This window comes from Gouania willdenowi, chromosome 24 (assembly GCF_900634775.1).
Source record: "Gouania willdenowi chromosome 24, fGouWil2.1, whole genome shotgun sequence".
NCBI classification, from domain to species: Eukaryota; Metazoa; Chordata; class Actinopteri; order Blenniiformes; family Gobiesocidae; genus Gouania; species Gouania willdenowi.
The window spans coordinates 14,715,818-14,736,530 of NC_041066.1; the positions used below are offsets into that span (position 1 = coordinate 14,715,818).

Sequence of the window (20,713 nt, forward strand, 5' to 3'; positions counted from 1 at the left end):
ATCATCTAATGCTGAATCTTGTTACCTGTCCCCAGACACAGTGATCAAATGCTTGCAGTCGTTGGTGAACTTCATCCCTGTCACGATTTCTGAAGTTTAAAAAGTACAGATGATTAATTCAATCATAGTCCTGAAGATGAATAGTTAATGCACATGGGTAAACGTGGATTTAGTTACCGGAGTGTCCGAACATAGCAGCAACACACTCCCCCGTGTAGAAGTCAAAGATGCTGATGTTTTTATCGGAGCAGCTGGCGGCCACGTATTGACCCGAAGGATCGATCTGAACCTGCCGGAGCAAATACTAAAGAGTTGAGAAGCAGCAGGAGGAACTTCTGGGAGGGAAAAACTGAGGAGTAAAATGTTACCCTGAGCAGGCTGCCTTCTTCACCCAGCGACCCTTTGTAGACTCTCTTCTGTTTGCCACTGCTGATGTTGAAAACCCTGCATTCGGGAGACAAAGAGTTCGATCTGAGGTGAAGTTTGATGTAGGGCTGCACAATTTATCAAACTTTGGTTGCCACGATTAAATAAAACCTGATCGTCGGCAATATTTACATTTAAAATGTGTGCTCTGCTGCATATCAAATCAGGCACTTTCTCAACCACTAGTCAGCGGCCGCTTTGAGTACTGTGATGAGAGCTGTGAGCTGTAATTGTTTCCAATGAGTTGAAAGCACTCTGTAATGAGTGTATTTATTCAGTTAACCCTTGGTACATTTTGAATTATTGGGTTATTTTCTTTTAATTTGTATTTAAAGCTTCATTTTGCACTGTAAACTGTTCATATATACAGTATATACACACTACCGGTCAAAAGTTTTAGAACACCGTCATTTTTCCAGTTATTTATTACAATGCAAGTCGTGCAAGTCCAATGAATAGCTTGAAATGGTACAAAGGTAAGTACTGAACACTCAGGTTAAAAAAACAGGTTTGATTAACCCAAAACTGAAAAATAATGTACATTTCAGAATTATACAAATAGGCCTTTTTTCAGGGAACACAAACTGGGTTAAAATTTTAAAGTTGTTCTGCAGCAATGAAGGTTGAATCAGCCTTGAAAGCTGGTGCTACTCATTCCTACAGGTGTTCATGAGCATCAGATGAACAGTATTTGTTCTATGCTTTTACTTCAGAGTGCAATGACACTAGAAACTGAATAATTTTCAGTAAAAAACTGGAAAAGGTGTGGCTTTCCAAAACTTTTGACCGATAGTGTACATATATATTTTTTTTTTCTTTTTTTTCGTTTTTAAAGTAGTGCAAAAGATATACAGATTTTTCCCTAACATAATAAATAATTGTGATTATAATCGTGATTACAATATTGATCAAAATAATGGTGATTATCATTTTGGCTATAGTGATGCAGCCCTAGTTTGACGCTTCCGTAAGGTCACCTGATGCAGCGATCCTGGCATCCGACTGCAGCGTACTTGCAGGTGACGTCCACACCCATGTCGTAGAGGGTGGTCTTCCTCACCATGTGGTGGGAACGTCTGAACTCGGTACCTCCATCAGTCTGTGGAAAGAAGTTCATATAATCCTGGTGCTCTAAAGCAGTGGTTCCTGACCTTTCACCTTATATACATGTTTATATGTGTGTTTGTGGTTTTAAATCAAGGATGTCCAACTTGGAATCGCACACAAATTATTACTTGACTAATAAATAAAAACTATAAACATTTAAACATTTTAATAATATAAATCACTTCAAAAGCAAAGAGAAAAAAAACATACTCAATAGCTACAAGGAGGAAGACGGTGTATTAACAATGGATGAAAAGTGAACAAATTGAATGTTATTAATTATCATATACAATGAAAATCTTAAAATTATATAACATAACATTATTTGTTAATAATTGATTAGTAAGTGAAATCTCATATCGTAATAATGATGACTAATTATTTTTATGTAATTATACCATTGTATATTGTTTTTTTAAAACCCAATGGTTATTAATATGTACTGTATATATTCATGTAGTGAACTGTTGTAATATTCTTACATAATTTAGAGTAGTAAATGTACTTTTCTATAAAAATGATCTATTAGTAACTGGCATTATCTTTATTGTAATGAAGTTAATGATGTATATGGTAAAATTATACACTGTTTATTGGTGCAGTTGATTGATAACATATCAAAGCATACTGTATATTAAATCCATGTATTATGTACAGGATGTAACAGTAATATTGCACTGAATTATAGGGTGATGAGGGGGTGGGACTTAACAGGTTTAATCTTCTTCCTGCTCCTTCTCAAACGGATCTTTGTACATTTTTTCCTTTTTTTTTAATGCATTTTTATTTTTGTTCGAAATCAAATGCCAAAACATAATAATGACAATTTCAGCTAAAAAAATAAATACATTTCAAAACAAGATTTCCTCTTTGTGGTCTTCCTTTGAAGGCATCTAACACATAAAAAGGTTGGGAAAATAAGTAAGATAAATAATGACGTTTGTACTTAGTTTTCCCATTTTAAAGCTATAAAATTCCACCGAGCTTAATGTTTATTAGCGTTTTAGTGTTTAGTGTGTGTATCTTTGACCAAACAGTGTGTCTGGAATCAACAGTAACTTTCTTAGCAAAGTCACAATTTATTGCAGAATATACTGGAGATGTATACGGACATAGAGGGTGAATATATGTTTAATTGTGGATTCCACTACATATATCTGTACCATTCTGTGTGGAATCTATATCATTTGCACTAAATAAAAAAAGTAGGTTATCTTCATTTATGAAATGAATTAAAAATGCCTCTATTTTGGAGGCTGACAGTCAAAAAAAAGAGACTTTTTTTTATTTTGACCGTGCAGAATGAGCACTAAAACAAAAGGCACAAAGGCTTGTGCTCATTACGCCCTGCAGGAGCTCAATCCTGTCACAACCACTTTCTAAACCGAGCAGTGCAGAAACGTCAGGATGCTAAGAAGAAGTTTGACTCAAGGTTAATGAGCCATTGTTCGTTTTGCTCCATAAAATGTCATGTTCTGTGTCACAGCAGCAACCTGAATCACATTATCCTGAATTCAGATAAGAGCTTTAAAGTTACGGAACTTCAAATCTGCTCCAGTGACCCAGAAACAGTATTAGAGGGAGGTCGCCTTTTTGTTTGGTTACACAACATGTGGACAAAAGACGCACATAATATACTCTTCTACTGGTCCTTTGGAGAGTTTGTGAAACCAATTATTTGGCATGCGTAACATAGAAACTCATTTGATGTGCAAACAGACTGTTTGACAAACATTGATTAACTGAACAAGCTTTATTACCTGGTGCGCTGTGTGGAAATAGATGCTCTTATCTGCCCCACAGCTGATCATCCTCACCTTGTTGTCATTGGCTGAAGAAGAAAAATCAATTTATCAATTGTCAAACACAGTGTGTAGATTACCAAAGGAATTGACTTTCTATTAAATGGACTGCGTGCATACAACCACGTAAACGGGTGTCGAGCTGCACGTTTTTTTTTACTACTTGCTGCACACAGGAAAAAAGCTTTGCAACAACAATTTGACGATGTTTAAGTAACTTCCTGGGTATAAGTCGCCACTTTCTTCATTCAAAATTGAAGGTGTGAACTTATACAATAATGCTACTTACTGTGTATGTCAATATTTACTGTATGCAGCAACATATACCAAGTAAATTAAGGTTTTACTCGTAAAACTATATTTAATTACTAGTAGTAGTTAGTGAGGCCGTGTAAGTTTATAGTATTGTATTGGACTATTGGAGGAATAATATAATAAAAATAGAGTTTATGGTCATATGTACAAGTTAAACCAGGGGTTCTCAACCTTGGGGTCAGAACCCTATTTTGAGCCCATTTTTACCCCCCCTACGAAACTAAACTTACCATATTTTGACTTGATTTCAACACTTTTTCTTGCCATATTTTTGCTCCCTTTAATGCATTCCTGCTACATTATTCCCATTTATGCCACTGCTCCATCAAATTCCAATGCCTTTTCTGCACATTTTTTCCACTTTCAAGACATTTTTTGCACTTATAAACCCTTTCCACCACTTTCCTCACCTAATGTTGCATATATTGACCCATTATTGTCACTTTTAACCTCTTTTCACCATATTTCATGCTTATTTTTGCCAATTTAACCACATTCATGATTTGTCATGCCCATTATTTCCCGGTTTAAACTAATTGTTTCTACTTCTTAAATTACTGGCCACTCTAATGTGCAACTTTTAACACATTTCTGGGGTTTTTAAAATCCACCTTTTCCACCATTTTTGGTCACTTTTAACCCTTTTTATTTACATATACCATGGTGCAAATAATACATTTCCTGAATAACAGTGGATATTATTGAGATCAATAAATAAATGTTATCACAAATTCATAGAACAATGGACCATCATTTTGCTGACTTTATGGATGGACCCCTTTATTCCCCCTTATAGATGGCCCTGTCTCCACATGACTGTTATTTAGTCATGTCTGTGTTCAACCACCTTCAGCTACAGTGGGGGTCCCCGGGCTCTGGCACCATTATTTTGGGGGTTGCAGGCTGAAAAGGTTGAAAACCACTGATCTTAACAACCAGTTCTGTGAGTAAATTACCATTAGGAGCTTTGTGTGGGACTCAGAGGACTCAAAAATTGAGGATTAACACAAGATTAATCATAAGATGGTGACAGAGTCTCAAGTTGCTCACTAGCAAAACGGACGGCCGTTATGGAGGATGAGTGCTGATCCAGAGTCTGCATTAGGCCGTAGTCGTCTGCTGCATCCAGGACGTGGATCAGACGGTCTCTGCTCGCTGTGGCCAACAGCTTCAAACCTGAGAATTTACACGTAATTAGCATCTGAAAGCAGCTCAATCCTTATTAAATCACAGAACAACAGACATAGGACACAGCCCCCACACCAACCTGTTTCTGGTTTACTGTACTCTAGACAGAGGATCTCAGCATCGTGTGCCTCCACCTTTAAAATCTCCTCCTTGGTGCTGAGGTCGTGAACCCTGCAGGATCGTAAATCACAACATCATCACGGAGGTGACCTCAGTTGAGTAATCAGTGTCAGGAGCGTTTCTCTACCTTAGCATCCCGTTGCGATCTCCAGATGCCAGGTGTTTACCGTCTGGACTGACACAGATGGTCCTGATGCCACTTCTGATTTCTGCCGTTTGTACGTCTGCAGCTTTTTCTGTGTTTGCATTCGCTGTGCATTCCACATCCACCAAGGACGCTTTGTTTTCATCGATGTACATTATATTTAAAAGATCCTGCATGCAAAGCCATGGTGCAAGGAAAGCTCCTCAATTAGTGTGAGGTCACTTTTTTTTTCCCTTTACCGTATGAAGTGATAATGCATGAGGACGGACTCACAGAACTGAGGATGTTCTGGGAATTAACTTGTGCCCAGTCCTGGATGCGCCACAGCCTCACTGTGTTATCAGCAGAACATGTCAGGAAGGCACCTGACAGATTTCCAGGAACATCTGGAAACATCTGAAGATAGATGACAAAGACATAGCATCAATCATTTAAAACTATTAATACAGTGTTTTTCAATATATACTGTATATATATATATATGTTTTTGAATTATTATTCTTTTTCAAATTAACACATTACACACAATAAATATCCAACAACTAATTTATATATTTAAACTCTGTCAAATAAAAATATCTGAGGTGGTGAATCTTGTTACTTGCACTAATGGCTACTCTGTATTTGTAAAACACTTTAATAAACAGGATCAAAAACGAATTCTAGTTAAAACAAAAAATGTGTCTGGGGTAACCAGACATTTGTGAAATCAAAATGGGGTCACGAGCCAAAAAAGGTTGGGTTCCTCTGTATTAATGTGTGGAGGAAAAGTGTCATCCTGGAGTTGTTTACCTCTAAGTCCCACACGCACGATGCATGGAACAGGGCGGAGTGTAGTTTCCCAACCCGGTGCACGTCTCTCACATCCCACACATACATGCTGTGGTCATTATACACACAGCTGAGCCACTGATTGACAGGGTCGTAAGAGAGAGCAATGGTGTCTGGGTAACGGGCATCGTTGATGGTGGTAAATAAATGGCTGCAAGGAAAATAAGTTGTACAATATTTGTAAAGATTAGCAAAAAAACACACAAAAACCAAAACAACAAGAACTACAATATTTGTTTTTCTGATGAAAATGCAAGTGAGGATACAGGTGCTGGCCCGTGTCATTACACTGCATTAGCCTAGCATTATTAGCATTAGCTAGCATTAAGATAAGCCTACTGTTAATGTTAATATTAGCCTAACATTAGCCCAGCATTAGCATTAACTAACATTAGCATTACCCTACCATTAACATTAGCATTAGCCAAACATTAGTCCAGCATTAGCATTAGCCTAACATTAGTCCAGCATTAGCATTAACCTATTATTATAATTAGCATTAGCCAAACATTAGTCCAGCATTAGCATTAGCCTATTATTAGCATTAACCTACCATTAATGTTAGCATTAGCCTAACATTAGCCCAGCATTCACCTTTGCTAGCATTAGCGTTAACTAACATTAGCATTAATCTACCATTCATGTTAGCATTAGCTAGCATTAGCCTAACATTAACATTAGCTAGCATTAGTATTAACCTAGCATTAACAATTGCAAGCATTAGCCTAATATTAGCATTAACGTTAGCTAGCACTAGCTAGCATTAGCAAACATTAGCATTATTATTTTCTAGCATTAGTATTAACATTTGCTAGCATTAGCCTAATATTAACATTAGATAGTACTAGCTAGCATTAGCTAACATTAGCATTAGTATTTTCTAGCATTAGCATTAACCTAGCATTAGCCTAATATTACCATTAGCAAGCATTAGCCTAGCATAAACCTAGCAATAGAATTAGCTAGCATTTGCCTAGCAATAGCATTTTGTTTGTTTTTTAGGTAGAAATTCGACCCGCTCCACTCTAACTTAACGAGCTGTCCACTCTTAACATGCTATCAAAGCTGAAAACTGACGACAGTTGAAGAAAATTTTAAAAGCCCAATGGTTGAAATCTGTTGAAGAACAGCCTAACAGCTGAAGTTCAAAGTTGAAGCGCTTAAATCTAAAAATGCTAAAATTTGCTGAAATTTCTTAACAAAAAATTAATTACAAAAATTGATAAACGTTACAAATCATAAAAGTACAAGCACACCTGTACTGAATTTTATTGACGTTTTGATAAAAACGGATAATAACATTGCGGATGCAAGAGGCACTATTAAGTCTAAACTCTAGATTTCTCTAGAATCTACGTCCATGCAGGAGAGAACGTGTGCACTATGGACTAAAGATATGAAGTATCTGATCCTATAGTTGCTCACTGCCAAGAAGAAAACTTTCTTACTCACCCAGCCTCCGTCATGGCAGAGACGTCGGAGCCAAGGGGGTGTGGCCGAGGCAGGGTGCAGACAAATCGCAGGTCAGCGGGGTCGAACGCTCGCACGGTTCCATCGGCGCAGCCACAGAAGATAAGATCCTCCGACAGAGACAAGGTCTGAGCTACGGCAGTCTGAGAGGACACAGCGTTCAACAGGAAGCATCAGCTCGTGTCATGACAACACAGATAAACAGAAACCTGCGGAAATCACTCAGTGGGAAAGATGTTGTACAAACGTGAACGTTACAGCAAGAATTTACATCACAAAGCCATAATCTAGTTGAAAATGTGCCGTTTTGTGATTTTACTCTTTCCCCAATATACCTGATAGGTATTATCAGTGGCCACGTGTTTGCAAAAGTTCCTATCTTGACTCAAAATTAATTGGCCACGTCCAAAGAGTGGAACTCAAACACAGGAATAGACAAATCTTCTCATTGGATCCCATCCCAACACATCCTGTACTCATCCGGTCTGCAAAGTCTAATCTAATCCTTTGATACAGAGCAGCCAAACCAGTCAACCTTTGTCCTTGCCTTTAGATTACACTGATCAAAGCCACACCAGGCGACCAATCAAATGGCCCGAAAAGGAAGAAATCACACAAGCCTAAACAGCAAATTAGCACATTTTGTCATCTGTTATGATTTTTCCAATTTCCAGCCCCAGGATATCTGTAAATCACAGTAAGAATGTAGCAAAAACACTGCGATGCTTCCGTCTACAGGACGCCAAATCCCATAATGCAATGCACGAAACTTGTCCTAAAATGTCACTAAGAAAGTGTTTAGAGTAGAGATCAAAACAAAGTTTTGATGGAAATTTTGACTTACACTGTGATTTTATCTTATAGAAAATTATCTGAGCAGGAGTGTCAAACTCATTTTAGCTCAAGGGACAAATAGGGACCAGTTCCATCACAAGTGGGCCACAGGTTTCAGTCGGAAAAACCAACAATTTCAACATTAATGTGCCAAAGTTTGCACTTCCAGTTATAAATTATACATTATGTATGGATGATATTAACTATATCTAGCAATAAGTGACAAATACATAAAAGTCCTGTGATTTATTCATTTTTTGACCAATTTTTATTACATTTTGGGAGATTTTGTGAAATAATAAGAGAAAAATTGCAGGATTTTGGAAAAAAAATTAAGAGTTCTTTCTACAACAATTATTTACTACTGAATAGTTTGGTAATTTACACAATGATTCATGTTTTCTCTGTCATTTTCACTTTCTGGCCAGATTTGGCCCCCCGGGCCTTGAGTAGACAGGGGTGGTCTGGCCATCTGGAATACTGGGCATCGTCCCAGTGGGCCGTCAACCCGAAGTGGGCCGGTCCAATCCGTTATGTTTTTTTTTGGACGAGCGAGTGGAGGCAGACATGGTAACAGGTGGCCAAAAATTGGCAAAATTTGGCAAAAATGTGGCAAGAAAAGAGTGAAAAGTGACTCAAATGGCCCAAAAGCAGACAAGAGTGGGCAAAAATGGGCAAAATAAAGAGGAACCAGGTGGTATGTAAAGGAAAAAGGGTAGCTTTCATGGGCAAACAGTGAAAATTGACCAAAAAAAGGAAACAAGTGGTATTAATTGGGCAAAAGTTAGCTTATTTGGATGAAAAGTAGCCAAAACTTGGATAAAATTGTCAAAAAGAAAATAGGACAAAAGGGGTATTTATTGGCAAAAGGTTGCTAAATTCTGTAAAAAAAGGAAATAGGTAAAAAAAAAAAAAAAAAAGGTTAAAAAGTTTCACCCTTTTAAGGTTTTCTGAGGGAATAATAATTAAAATCCAGACATAAAAAGCCACAGATTGAGCATCACTGACTTAATAATGGCTTCTACATGGTGTCCTCAAATAATGTAGTGGTCTGGTCTGGACACAAAATGCCAGGGCTGAATTTATGTCCTAGTCTACCTCTGGGTGTAGATGGACTATCGCATCGCTTGGATTTTTGCAGTGGAAACATTCTGGGACTGAGCGACGTCTGCTGTCACTCACCTGTAGGTCCACCCACTTCTCCAGCATCCTCTTGCCATTCAACTCGCACATCAGCCCGGAGGAGGTGATGCAGAAGGTGGAGTCAGCCTGAGCCCCTCGCCCACAGGCCACGTCACAGAAGAGGTTGTTCCTCAGCTCTCCCAGTAGCCCCGAGCGCCCCAGCAGAGGCACGGGATCACTGGCCTAAATACCAAAGCAGCTGAGAGTTACCTAATAAAGCTCAGACACAATGGGTCCCAAGCAGTGAAATCACTGTGTAAATGGATCGCTTTCTTTTTGTTTTAATACCTTGCTGGCCTTGCACTGGTCCAGATACCAGAACTTGACGTGTCGGTTTCCCACGGTTACAAAGTAAGAGCTGTCCTCAGAGAAGGACACACTGGTCACCTTACTGGACACTTTGTTTGTAGCCACAACGACATCTTTCTGTGAAAAAAAAACACGTAAACATACTCAGGTCCTCCGAAGAAAGATCATCATCACATTTTTGACACTTTTGTCACTAAGAATCAGGGTTGGGGTCAATTACATTTTTCAATTACAATTACGTCTTCACATATCCATGTAAATTGTTGTTTTTTCCCCTGAAAGTCAAATACAATTACGTTCTCAATTGCTAAAGTTCAATTAATCAGAATTACGGAGCCTTTAATTAATAACCGCATAAAACGTGACATTCCTCGTGTTAGCGTCTCTGATGATAACGCGTCAATTTCTTAAATCAACTGTAAAATACACTAAAAAATATTATCTATCATCATCATTGTTTTTCATTTATTGGTTGCCTTTTTAGGCTTCCTAATCAATGAAAATATATGAATTAATATTTTTGGTGTGGGTGTCTGAGCCTTTTTTCTGTCAGTATAACCCAACATTTATATTACTTTTAATTTAAATGGTAAAATCATCCTTAATAGTGGGAAATGTTGATATGAAACATATTGTTTTTTTTTTTTTATATCATTGTTAACTACATATGTGTAAGCCATCGGACTGACACATGGTTCCACAGGTTTGTGTTGAATTAATTACTGTAATTGACAATTTTTATATCAATTCCAGGACAATTGCAATCTTAATTATCTGAAATGAAATTACGATTACAATTAAAAAAATTTAAAAAAAAATGGTAAAATGATTCTCAAGAGAACTGACAGGTAAACCTGATATGAAACATGTTTAATGTTTAATTAATTGTGAACTACATATGCATAAGCCATAGAATTGTAACATGATCCCCAGGTTTGCACTTAATTAAATTGTAAATTACAGTTTTTATAGACTGTTCATGCAAATTACAATTACAAACACGTCGCAATTGTAGTTAATGACCAATTACAATTATACTTGACCCCAACCCTGCTAAGAATCGTCACATAGGAAGAAAATATGACATGATAGTGAGATGAGATGAAGTTTTAAATACACAATATTAAAGTTATTCTAAATAATAACAGTTTTGCGATGCCATTTCTGATATATTTTGTGATTAATCAACAGAACCAAACCTTCCACGCCCAGACGTTAACCATCATGTCGTGCTGGTTCCCCACACTGACGATGTATTTGCCGTTAGGTGAGAACGCCACACAGGAAATGCCGTATTTGTGCATCGGCAGCTCTGCAACCTGCCGTCGCTCGGCCACGTCCCACAGTCTCACTGCGGGAAGGTGACCGCTCTGACGAAGGATAAAAGTAGATATGCAGTGGAATTTTTAAAAAAAAACATAGGACAATGTAATGGTTCGTTCATAAACATGCACCGTGCAGGACAATGATTCCCCTGCCCTTGACTATAGACGCCATCCCTGCAGTCACTCCAGTATCTGCAGCTTTTAGAGAGATTATCCTTTCTGTCCTCTAACTGCACATACAGTAACTCCCTAGTAGACCTGCTATAAGTATTCCATGCTGGAGATCAAAAAGGTCACTGGCTATTTGTGAAGTCTAGTACGACCCTCTAAAGGTCAGAGTTAATGCAGCAGTGTGTGAGAATACAAAAAAAGTAGTGTTGTCATGGTTGTAAATGCCCTACCCTGGGGTATCTCTACATTTCTTGTTAAAAAACTGTATAAAAATGTAAATATCTATACATTTATATTTGTTATCTATATACAATGTGTACATATGTGTAAGTACATTTGCAGCTCTGGGATTTATAAGTATATTCATACTCATATATTCATAATTCAATTATATAATCTATTTGTAACATAATATATATATATATACATATATATATAATTCTGGTATTTATAGATATATTCATAGTTCTGATAATCATAACTGTATTTATAAACGCTATTTATATAATTTTTTAATAATATAATATATTTGCATTTCTGACATTTGTAAATATATTTATAATTCTACATATAATTCATAATGTATTTGTAATCCTGACATTTTTTGCACTGGTCCACCGCTTTTTTGATGTGCCAATTCACACCTCTTTTACAGTCTCTGCAATAGAGTGTGACGATATCTTGATACGGTGATATATCGCAATCTTTTTTCGCACGATCGATGATTGATACCCTCGCGCAAAACTGTTTCTGCTTTTTCACTAAAATGTGCAGGTAGGTCTTCACATAAATGTTGTCACTGTTTGTTGAAGGAACCAATATATTGTTTACTGGAATATTGCACTATAATGGTGTCACTGGTAAGAAAGACCCTATTTTTTTGTTTACATAAAGCACTATTGGAGATACTTATTTGTTTACATTGGTTATGTTGACACTTATTTACAGAAATGTTGCACTAAAATAGTGTCACTGTTCATAGGACACTTTTTCAATTTATTGTCTTTCAGAGATTAAAAATAAAAAATATATTTTTTCACTTAACCTTTTCTTTTTCTTCTTATGTTATATAGTATCGTAGATTGATTTCTGACCAATATATCAATAATCGCAGTATCGTCATATCGTGAGATAATCGTTATCGTGAGCTTTGTATCGTATCATATTGTGAGGTACCCAGAGGTTCCCACCCCTACTCTGCAATTATTACGTGATCGACTATGTAAAACATATATACTGTTATATATCTCGCAAGTCTCATAGTTTTTTTTTTTTAAATCAAATCATGTGACCCGCTCTGATCATGTGACCTAATCATCCCATGTACATATGCAGGTGTGTCAGAGCTGGTCCTTAAGTCTGACAAAAGGCTAAAAGCCCGAAACGTTACTTTTTGCTGGTGAGAAATACATTTTTGGTGAGCGTTACAGTACATTGCATTTTTTTCACTGTACCACACCAGGGTTGGGGTCAGTTACAATTGTAATTACATAATTGCATAATTGAATTAATGAATACATAATGAATTACAACTATGGCATGATTATAATTGCAATTTAAAAGATCTGTTGCTGTCATAATCATAATTAAATTGTAATTGAGGTTAGGTAATTGACTTTGTCACTGTAATTGCCAGGAAAATTCTATAAAAATCGTCAATTATAGTTTAACAGAAAAGTGAGGAACCATGTTACAGTTCTATACATATATATATATATGTGTAAATCTAAGGCTATACTGACACAAAAAAGGCTCAGACGCCCACACCAAATATATTAAAACCCATTGATTAGGAAACCTGACAAAGTAACCAATAGATACGATATACAGTTGATTTAAGACCCGTTATCAATTAGAGATGCTAACATAAAGCTAACACAAGAGGAAGGTTAAATTTTTTTAGGTTATTTATTTAAGGCTCAGTAATTGTGATTAATTGTAGTAATTGAAAACGTAATTGTAACTCAAAACTGTAATTGACCCCAACCCTGCTCCACACTGAAAGCATTAGAAAGCCTTTTCATTCAGCTTCTTCCTGCATGTAAATGAACCCATTTTAGATGAACGAGTGTGTGAAACACATCGCTTATTAGACCATTCACTCAGACAAAAAACACCAACTCGTCCTCTTTAAAGGCTTATGGGAAATCCTCGAGCTTTGCTGTGATGAGCTCCGCTTTGATCAAAGTGCACAGCAGGTATAAAGACAACTTTATCATTTCTGCTGCTTGGCTTTCATTGTAACACAGGCCTTTGGAGAGGGAAGTCCATACAAGTTTATCGCTTTTTTAAGAAAATTTCTTCCCATCAATATTATTAAATTTGAACATTGGGACTCTAAGAAATTAAGCATTAGGCTCTATTGGGCAGAACTGCTTATGTATCTGATGTTGTAAACTTTGGTCTCTGCCGTCATGGCAACCACCGCCTGCACCCATCCACTTAGACTGAGCAGTCTTTAATCGGCTTTGATTGGCTGAGTGGGATTAGGATGGTGTGCTGTGCTGTGGCCTGTGTTGTACCTACAAATAAAGTGAGTCTAGCTCGCTCACAGATCAACGTGCAACACAAGTTTGAAGTTTATAGAAAGCGAAGAGGTTCCCATTCAATTCTCTGAACGCTAAAGTAAATGTGACTAGAGCTGCAACTAGTGATTATTTTCATAATCGATTAATCGGTCAAAAATTAATCAATTAATCAATTTTTTTTTTTTAAACAGTTTATCTATAAAGCTGTTAAGCTGATTAAACTGAAATAAAAGTGTCTTTGACGCACAAAGAAACAGGCGCGCACGCACGCAACACACAAACACTGCCTCGCGCACACACAATAACACTTGTGCGTGCACACAAACAAATACTCGTGTGCACACATAATAACACTCGAGCACCTGCACACAAACACTCATGCGTGGACACGCACACAAAAACTTGTAGTGCGCGTACACACAAACACTCATGGTGAGCGCGCACACAAACACCCTTGGTGAGCGCACATACAAACATTCGTAGTGTGCGTACACACAAACACTCATGGTGAGCGTGCACACAAACACTCATGGTGAGCGTGCACACAAACACTCATGGTGAGCGTGCACACAAACACTCATGGTGAGCGTGCACACAAACACTCGTGGTGAACGCACATACAAACATTCGTAGTGTGCGTACACACAAACACTCATGGTGAGCGTGTACACAAACACGCGTGGTGAGCGCACATACAAACATTCGTAGTGCACGCACACACAAACACTGCGCACGCACACAAACACTCGTGGTGCGCGCACACACAAACACTCTACGCGCAAACACATGTGGTCCACGCACACACAAACACTCGTGCACACGCACAAACAAAGCTCTGCAGGCGAAGCAAACCGCTCTGTATCACGGTCAGTGACATAAATCCCACGATGCAATGAATCGGTAATAAAATTGGTTGCCAACGTTTTCAGTAGTCAATTTTTATCGATATTATCGATTCGTTGTTGCAGCTTTAAATGTGACAATGACACTTATTATAAAAACTTTAAAAAAAATCAATTAAATGATTGTGGAAGAGGAAAGTACTGTAAGCACAAGCACAGTAACTGAAAAGAGTCTCACCTCTCCAGTAACTAAGTGTCTGCCATCAGGGGAGAAGGACAGAGTGGTGATGGTTTTTCTGGGCAAGAGAGAAAAATGAAAAATCAACTGAGTGTAAGTCTATGACCTTCATCGTGTTGTTCATTTGTTGGTTTAAAGATTGGTTTCTTTAATCAAGTTTGAGTAAAACTCACCTTGAGGAGTTGATGATGTGGTGCTGTCGGTTGTTTTTGGGGTTCAGCAGCACAACTACACACCTGCACAGGAAAATATGTTATTTAGATTTAAATCCACACAGAAACACTGAGAAATTTAAATAATTCACAAGTTTCACCTCTTGCTCCACACAAAAACTCGGTACTCTTAATCCAAATGCTTACTATGCACAGTGACGCAATAAAGAAATCAGCACAGACACAGGAACTATGAGCAAAGTCTCAACATTACAACTGTAGCAATTCCATTTTTTTAATCAAGCACAACAAAATTTTAAAGTAACACAGCTTTGAACATAGGTTACTTTAGCTGAAGTGATAACCAAAATGATGGTGTCGAATTACAGGCACAAATGTAATACATGTGTAGGTAGCAGTGAAGTTTCTAGCTCCTACTAAAAGAAAAAGAAGCAATAGGTAGAAAATCATGCTTACGATATTGATAGCAAGTGATGGAAAGTCATTTTTACACTATGTATTGATAAGCTCCAACATAAAGGCTCACAATTTTAAAAAATGAAACAATTTCAGGGCATTTTTGGCAGCACAGACTGCTGCGCAGTGCAAATAAACTTCTATCAGTCGCTAGAATGTGATCTGTGAGTTATTTGCATTCTTTATGACAACAAAGAACAAAAGTTTCTCTTCTTCTTGAGACTTCAAAACAGGAAGTAGATGATGTTTTAGAAATAGAGATGTAGAACACCTCCCACCTGCAGAAGACCACACCCAATAACTACCTGAGAAAAGAAGGTTCACCTATTTTTATAGGTGAAGGTAGGGCTGGGCGATTTTGCCTATAGAAAAATCTCGAGTTTCGATTTGATTTTCAATTTTTTTTCTTTCTATGCACTTAAAAATGACTGCAGACATCAGATGTATTGTCAAAAGTGCAACTTTATTGCTGTGATTGTCCTCAAGAGTCAAAATGCATAAAATAATCCCAAAATAAAAAGTAAATGAGGTTCTGTCATTCAACTATTTCAAGCTTTAACCCAAGTTTAAGCAAAAGTGTAACAGCAACTTCACAGTAGCTTAAATTTTCTGATTAAGAAATCAGATAACTACATATTTTATACCATTACAATTAAAAAACAATAAACTATTCCCTTAGCATCTCAGCATAGTGCGAATAAAAAATGTAACATGCCTGTGGCACACATATAGCCTACTAAAAGGGTAAACAAACGTAAACAAAGAGGGGGCGGGCTCACATCGCGCTACGGTAACCCACAAGGACGGAACGCAAAAAAGTCCGAAAAATTTGTGTTAAAAAAAAAAAAGTTGCCCAGCCTTAGGTGACAGGTCACGGTATACACTCCTATAAGGGCCACAGCTCCCACAATGTTCCTAAAGATTTCCATTGATACTACTTTAACACAGAAGCCTAATCATGATTTTACTTTTTCAATAAATAAAATAAAAGAAACGTAAAAAGAAGACTTCCTGAGTCTGAGCTTTCTTGTGAGATAACGGGCCGATACACTCGATGCCTGGATGAGACAGATAATATGCTAAGAGGGCCTTGTGTGCGTGTTGATAAGTCAGAGGTGGGATGACGTGATAAGGCTGCAGAAGCGTCTCACCCAGCAGGATAGGCCACAAGTCCACATCGAGGGTCACAGGCCAGGCCTCGGTTTCCTGAAGCTGTGATGCCGAGGATTTTCTCCAAAGTCACCTGCAGTGAAGACAAAGATATCACCAGCGAAGGTGGGAGGAAGGGCTGAATATAAAGGCTGATTAAACCCTGAGACGACTGAGTCATAGTTTGAATTCACACAAAAAGAACCAAGTCCAGAATGCATCACATCAGTTCACGAAGAACTGCCTACGTTCAAGATTCTCGTTTGTGAGGAAAAAACAAAGATTAATTTCTTTGTGCAAATAAGAAAAACGCATTACAACTTTAAAATTGCGGTTTTGTTCATGTAGTTTACTATTAGTGATGATTGAGTGTAAGCATGTGGGTCTTTGTCAGCCTCTAATTCAGGGGTGTGGAACTCATTTTAGTTCAAGGGCCAAATACGGACCAGTTTGACCACAAGTGGGACGCAGGTTTTAGGCGGGAAAACAAACAATTTCAACAAGTTTGTGCACAAGTTTGCACTTCCAGTAATATATTAGACATTAAAGCTGATATCTGGAGTTTCTGAGAAATCTATGTTTATGTATGATTCTTTTGAAATACGAAAAAATATCTATTTAGTCTTTTACTATGGTCTACGGCCGGTGGTCATTCATATACATTAATGTATATAAGTCCCGCCTTCGTCCTATAGACCCCTATACAAATGGAAATGATGGCCGACTGCGTCCAGCCAATAGGCTTTGACTTCCTGTTTTTGAGACCGTCAATCAAAGTGAAGGCGGAACTGTGCACGGAAACAAGGCTGCTCGTCACAACAGCAAACAGATAATTATGATTATGGATCTTACCTGACCCATAGACCTATATCAATGTGACCTTGTTATGTTCCGCGATGCGCGTGCAGAAAAGTAGAGGCATGGCTTCAGGTAGATTGGCAGAGGTTTAGGGCGGGACATCGAGACGTTTCTCAAAAACTCTGGATATCAGCTTTAAGTATGGAAGGCATCAGAAATATCTATTATAAGTTATATATATATATATGTATGATTTATGGGTTTTTTTTTACCAAATTTAATTCAATTTGACAAGTTTTTGAGGAATAATTTGACATGTTTTAGAATAATCCTTTCAACAGCAGTTTACAACTGCATTATTTGGTAATTTACACAACGATTCATGTTTCGTGTGTTCAAGCCAAATCGGATGCTCTGAAGGGCAAAATTTGGCCCCCAGGCCTTAAGTTTGACACATGCTCTAATTGAAAGCCATGTGATGGACTTATGCCCTTTGAGACAGGAACCAGCAAGTGACCACCAGTGCAGAGTGTACCCTAAATCTTGTTAGTGTACACACTCATTCACGACTTAACCATTATTATGATTATTATTTTTAACTGAAAATGAACATTTTAAAACCCTATATTTCTTCATGCCTTCTGTAAGTACACCTGTAGTGCCATCGTGTACCCCTAGGGGTACACATACCCCCATTTGGGAAACACCGCCCTAACTTAATGTATTTACAGAGCAATTTGTGTGGCTAAAAGACAAATATACAATGGAACAAACTAATCTATCTGTGATATAGGACGCAACATTTTACTCCAGGTAGAATAAAGCCTTTGAACTTATCGCAGATCTCAACCAACAAGTATTATTAAAAGTAATTCTTAAAAATAAAAAATAAATATTAATTTATTTATTTGATGTGGACATCAAAATTACAATGGATGACCCAGATATATTGTTGGGTATTACACTTGTCCATGAGAGGATTTTAACAGTAAACAGTAAAAAAATATATTATGAGGTTCTAAACCAAACGTTCTCAACTTTTTTGGGTTGTGACCCTATTTTAATATTTACAATCTTTTGGCATCTCCAGAGACTTTTTTTTCTTCTTTTTTTTTAAATTAGCTTTTGATCATGTTTATTGTGGCCAGAATTAGTGCACGAAGTGACAAAGTGGGCCAGCTCAGATATTTTTATATTGCATTTTATTTGAACTAGATTTAAATATAAAATACATTTTTAATCAGTGTTTTTTATGATTGTAAATTATTAGACATTTCAGGGGACCCCATTTGAATTTCAGGCGACCCCTTATGGGGTCACGACCCTACGGTTGGAAAAACTTTGCATTACATTATTATGTTTTGAAAGTGTGCAGGAATGGGGGGCTACATGGCTACAGGTTAAATGTTAAATGAAGTTAGGGAACCACTGGTCTAAGCTATGGTTCATAACTTCATACCTTAGTGCTGAGGCTCTCCTTGCTGTTCTTCCTCCGTGTGGCTGAAGGAGACCGCAGCAGCCTCCTGATGCGGCCCTTAATGGTCAGCCCCTCCCCGGGCATGGTGTCGGTGTGTCCGGGGGAAGCAGAGAATGATCCAGGGACACAGGACACGGGGCTCTGGCGCTCCACAGAGCGGGGAAAGCCTCCTCTCTGAGCCGGGACAGTAGTAATAATCTCCTGAGCAGTTTCCTCTTCCTCTTCCTCCTCAGCACTGACGCTGTGTAAGCTGCAGCCTCGTGTACCTGCACAGGTCTCGTGATTTCATCAATGATGGCCTTTGTTGTTGTTGTTGTTGAGCTGTGAGATTTAATAGGATTACAGGCAAACACTGAGGCTGGTGTGGCTCACTTTATCGACTGGCTTCTGATTGGACGACTAAAGATGAAAATCAATTTCTCCTTATTTAATGGGTGTTTGTCTTAGTTTAACACAGTTTACAATAAGTAATCAAGTGTTTAGATAGTGTTTGCCTATAGGGTTGGTGTAGATACATTCAATGCACCCAACATTCAGAACAGTTTAAAAACACATTCTGATAAGGAAGAAAATCATATTAAAGACATTTAAATGAACATAATTTTTTTAAAGTTCCTGGCGGCCATGGTTTAAAAAAAAACAAAAAAAAAAAAAACACTAAATTAATCTGTGTCAAACTCGAGGGCCGGGGGCCCAACCCGGCCTTTCAGAGCATCCAAATCGGCCCACAGGATAAAGTGAAAAATTACAGAGAAAATACCACTGTAAATAGCAGTGTTGGGTGACTTACTCTAAACTTGTTATATATATTTTTGGCAGTGGCTATCCGTACGGTTGTCACAATATACCGACATTCTATCCATGCGCAGCGCCCCCATTTGGCCAGTTTAGGTCACGTGACTAAGACTAAACCTTACCTTAAATCGAACCCTAAAAATTGATGCGATATAGGGTTATAACCTAACCCTAAGACGTGACGTATGTGTACTTCAGTAACCGTACGGCAACTGTACAAATAGATGCTTTCATATTTATATTATTAATTGCTGGGATAAAAAAAAAATATATTTGTATTTCAATATTACTTTTTTTTAGAATGTAACAGAGTTACACTACTTTGAGTCACTTTTGCTCCATAACACTCATTTTATCACACTAATTAATGTTCGAATAACATTGGTCTAAGTTTTGTTTCTAATACTTCTGCTGTTTCAGGAGCAGAAAGCTCTTTTTGGTCTCCATGAGTTATATTTAACCATAATGATCATCTTTTTTTCCTCAGATAATTACAAACAGTGAGAAATCAAAGCAAATATGCACTTAAATTAAATATGCATGTAACTTGAGTTACTTTAATTGTAACTAGTAATATATTACCACTTTTGTAATTAGTTACACTACTGAGTTACTTCAAAAAAGAATTTATTACTGTAATAATTACAAAAATACTCTAGTTACCCTGGTAAAGAGTACTGATATTTCCTACTCAAGTGAAAGTACTGTTACTTGATTGAAATTGTACTTAAGTACAAGTAATACAAGTAAGTCATACATAAAATACTCACAAGTAAAAAGTAACTCAATTAAATAGTGCTCAAAGTAAAAGTAACTAGTTACTTTCACCTCCTACGCTTCTTTTTGGGAATAAATCTTGAAATAAAAAAATAACCTGGTTTGGTAAGATGATTTTATTCAAGTGGAAATGGTACTCAAAACAAAAATAATTTAACAGATCAATCAGAACTAGTCATCACCATTCCCAAATCCTTACATATCCAAGTCAAAACTAAGTCATGTTTCTTTCGTCAGAGGTAAAAAAAAAAATTA

The 20,713-nt window shown here is 37.4% G+C and overlaps 1 protein-coding gene across 3 annotated transcripts in view; it reads right to left on the reverse strand.

Annotated features, from left to right (window-relative positions):
- The window catches only part of LOC114457584 (mitogen-activated protein kinase-binding protein 1-like), a 35,865-nt gene extending 16,673 nt beyond the window's left edge, over positions 1-19,192 (reverse strand). For all 3 annotated transcript variants that reach the window (XM_028439543.1, XM_028439542.1, XM_028439541.1), the window contains exons 1-18: positions 18,869-19,192; positions 16,614-16,705; positions 15,007-15,069; positions 14,834-14,891; positions 10,929-11,099; positions 9,709-9,846; positions 9,421-9,603; positions 7,387-7,547; positions 5,896-6,085; positions 5,377-5,499; positions 5,086-5,273; positions 4,918-5,009; positions 4,701-4,826; positions 3,294-3,364; positions 1,404-1,525; positions 369-444; positions 178-289; positions 26-89 (exon numbers count right to left, since the gene is read on the reverse strand). In XM_028439543.1, coding sequence (XP_028295344.1) covers positions 26-89; positions 178-289; positions 369-444; positions 1,404-1,525; positions 3,294-3,364; positions 4,701-4,826; positions 4,918-5,009; positions 5,086-5,273; positions 5,377-5,499; positions 5,896-6,085; positions 7,387-7,547; positions 9,421-9,603; positions 9,709-9,846; positions 10,929-11,099; positions 14,834-14,891; positions 15,007-15,069; positions 16,614-16,705; positions 18,869-18,970 — 2,132 coding nt within the window. In that variant the 5' untranslated portion in view covers positions 18,971-19,192. The remainder of the gene's footprint in view (positions 1-25; positions 90-177; positions 290-368; positions 445-1,403; positions 1,526-3,293; positions 3,365-4,700; positions 4,827-4,917; positions 5,010-5,085; positions 5,274-5,376; positions 5,500-5,895; positions 6,086-7,386; positions 7,548-9,420; positions 9,604-9,708; positions 9,847-10,928; positions 11,100-14,833; positions 14,892-15,006; positions 15,070-16,613; positions 16,706-18,868) is intronic.
- Positions 19,193-20,713: the final 1,521 nt, after the last annotated feature.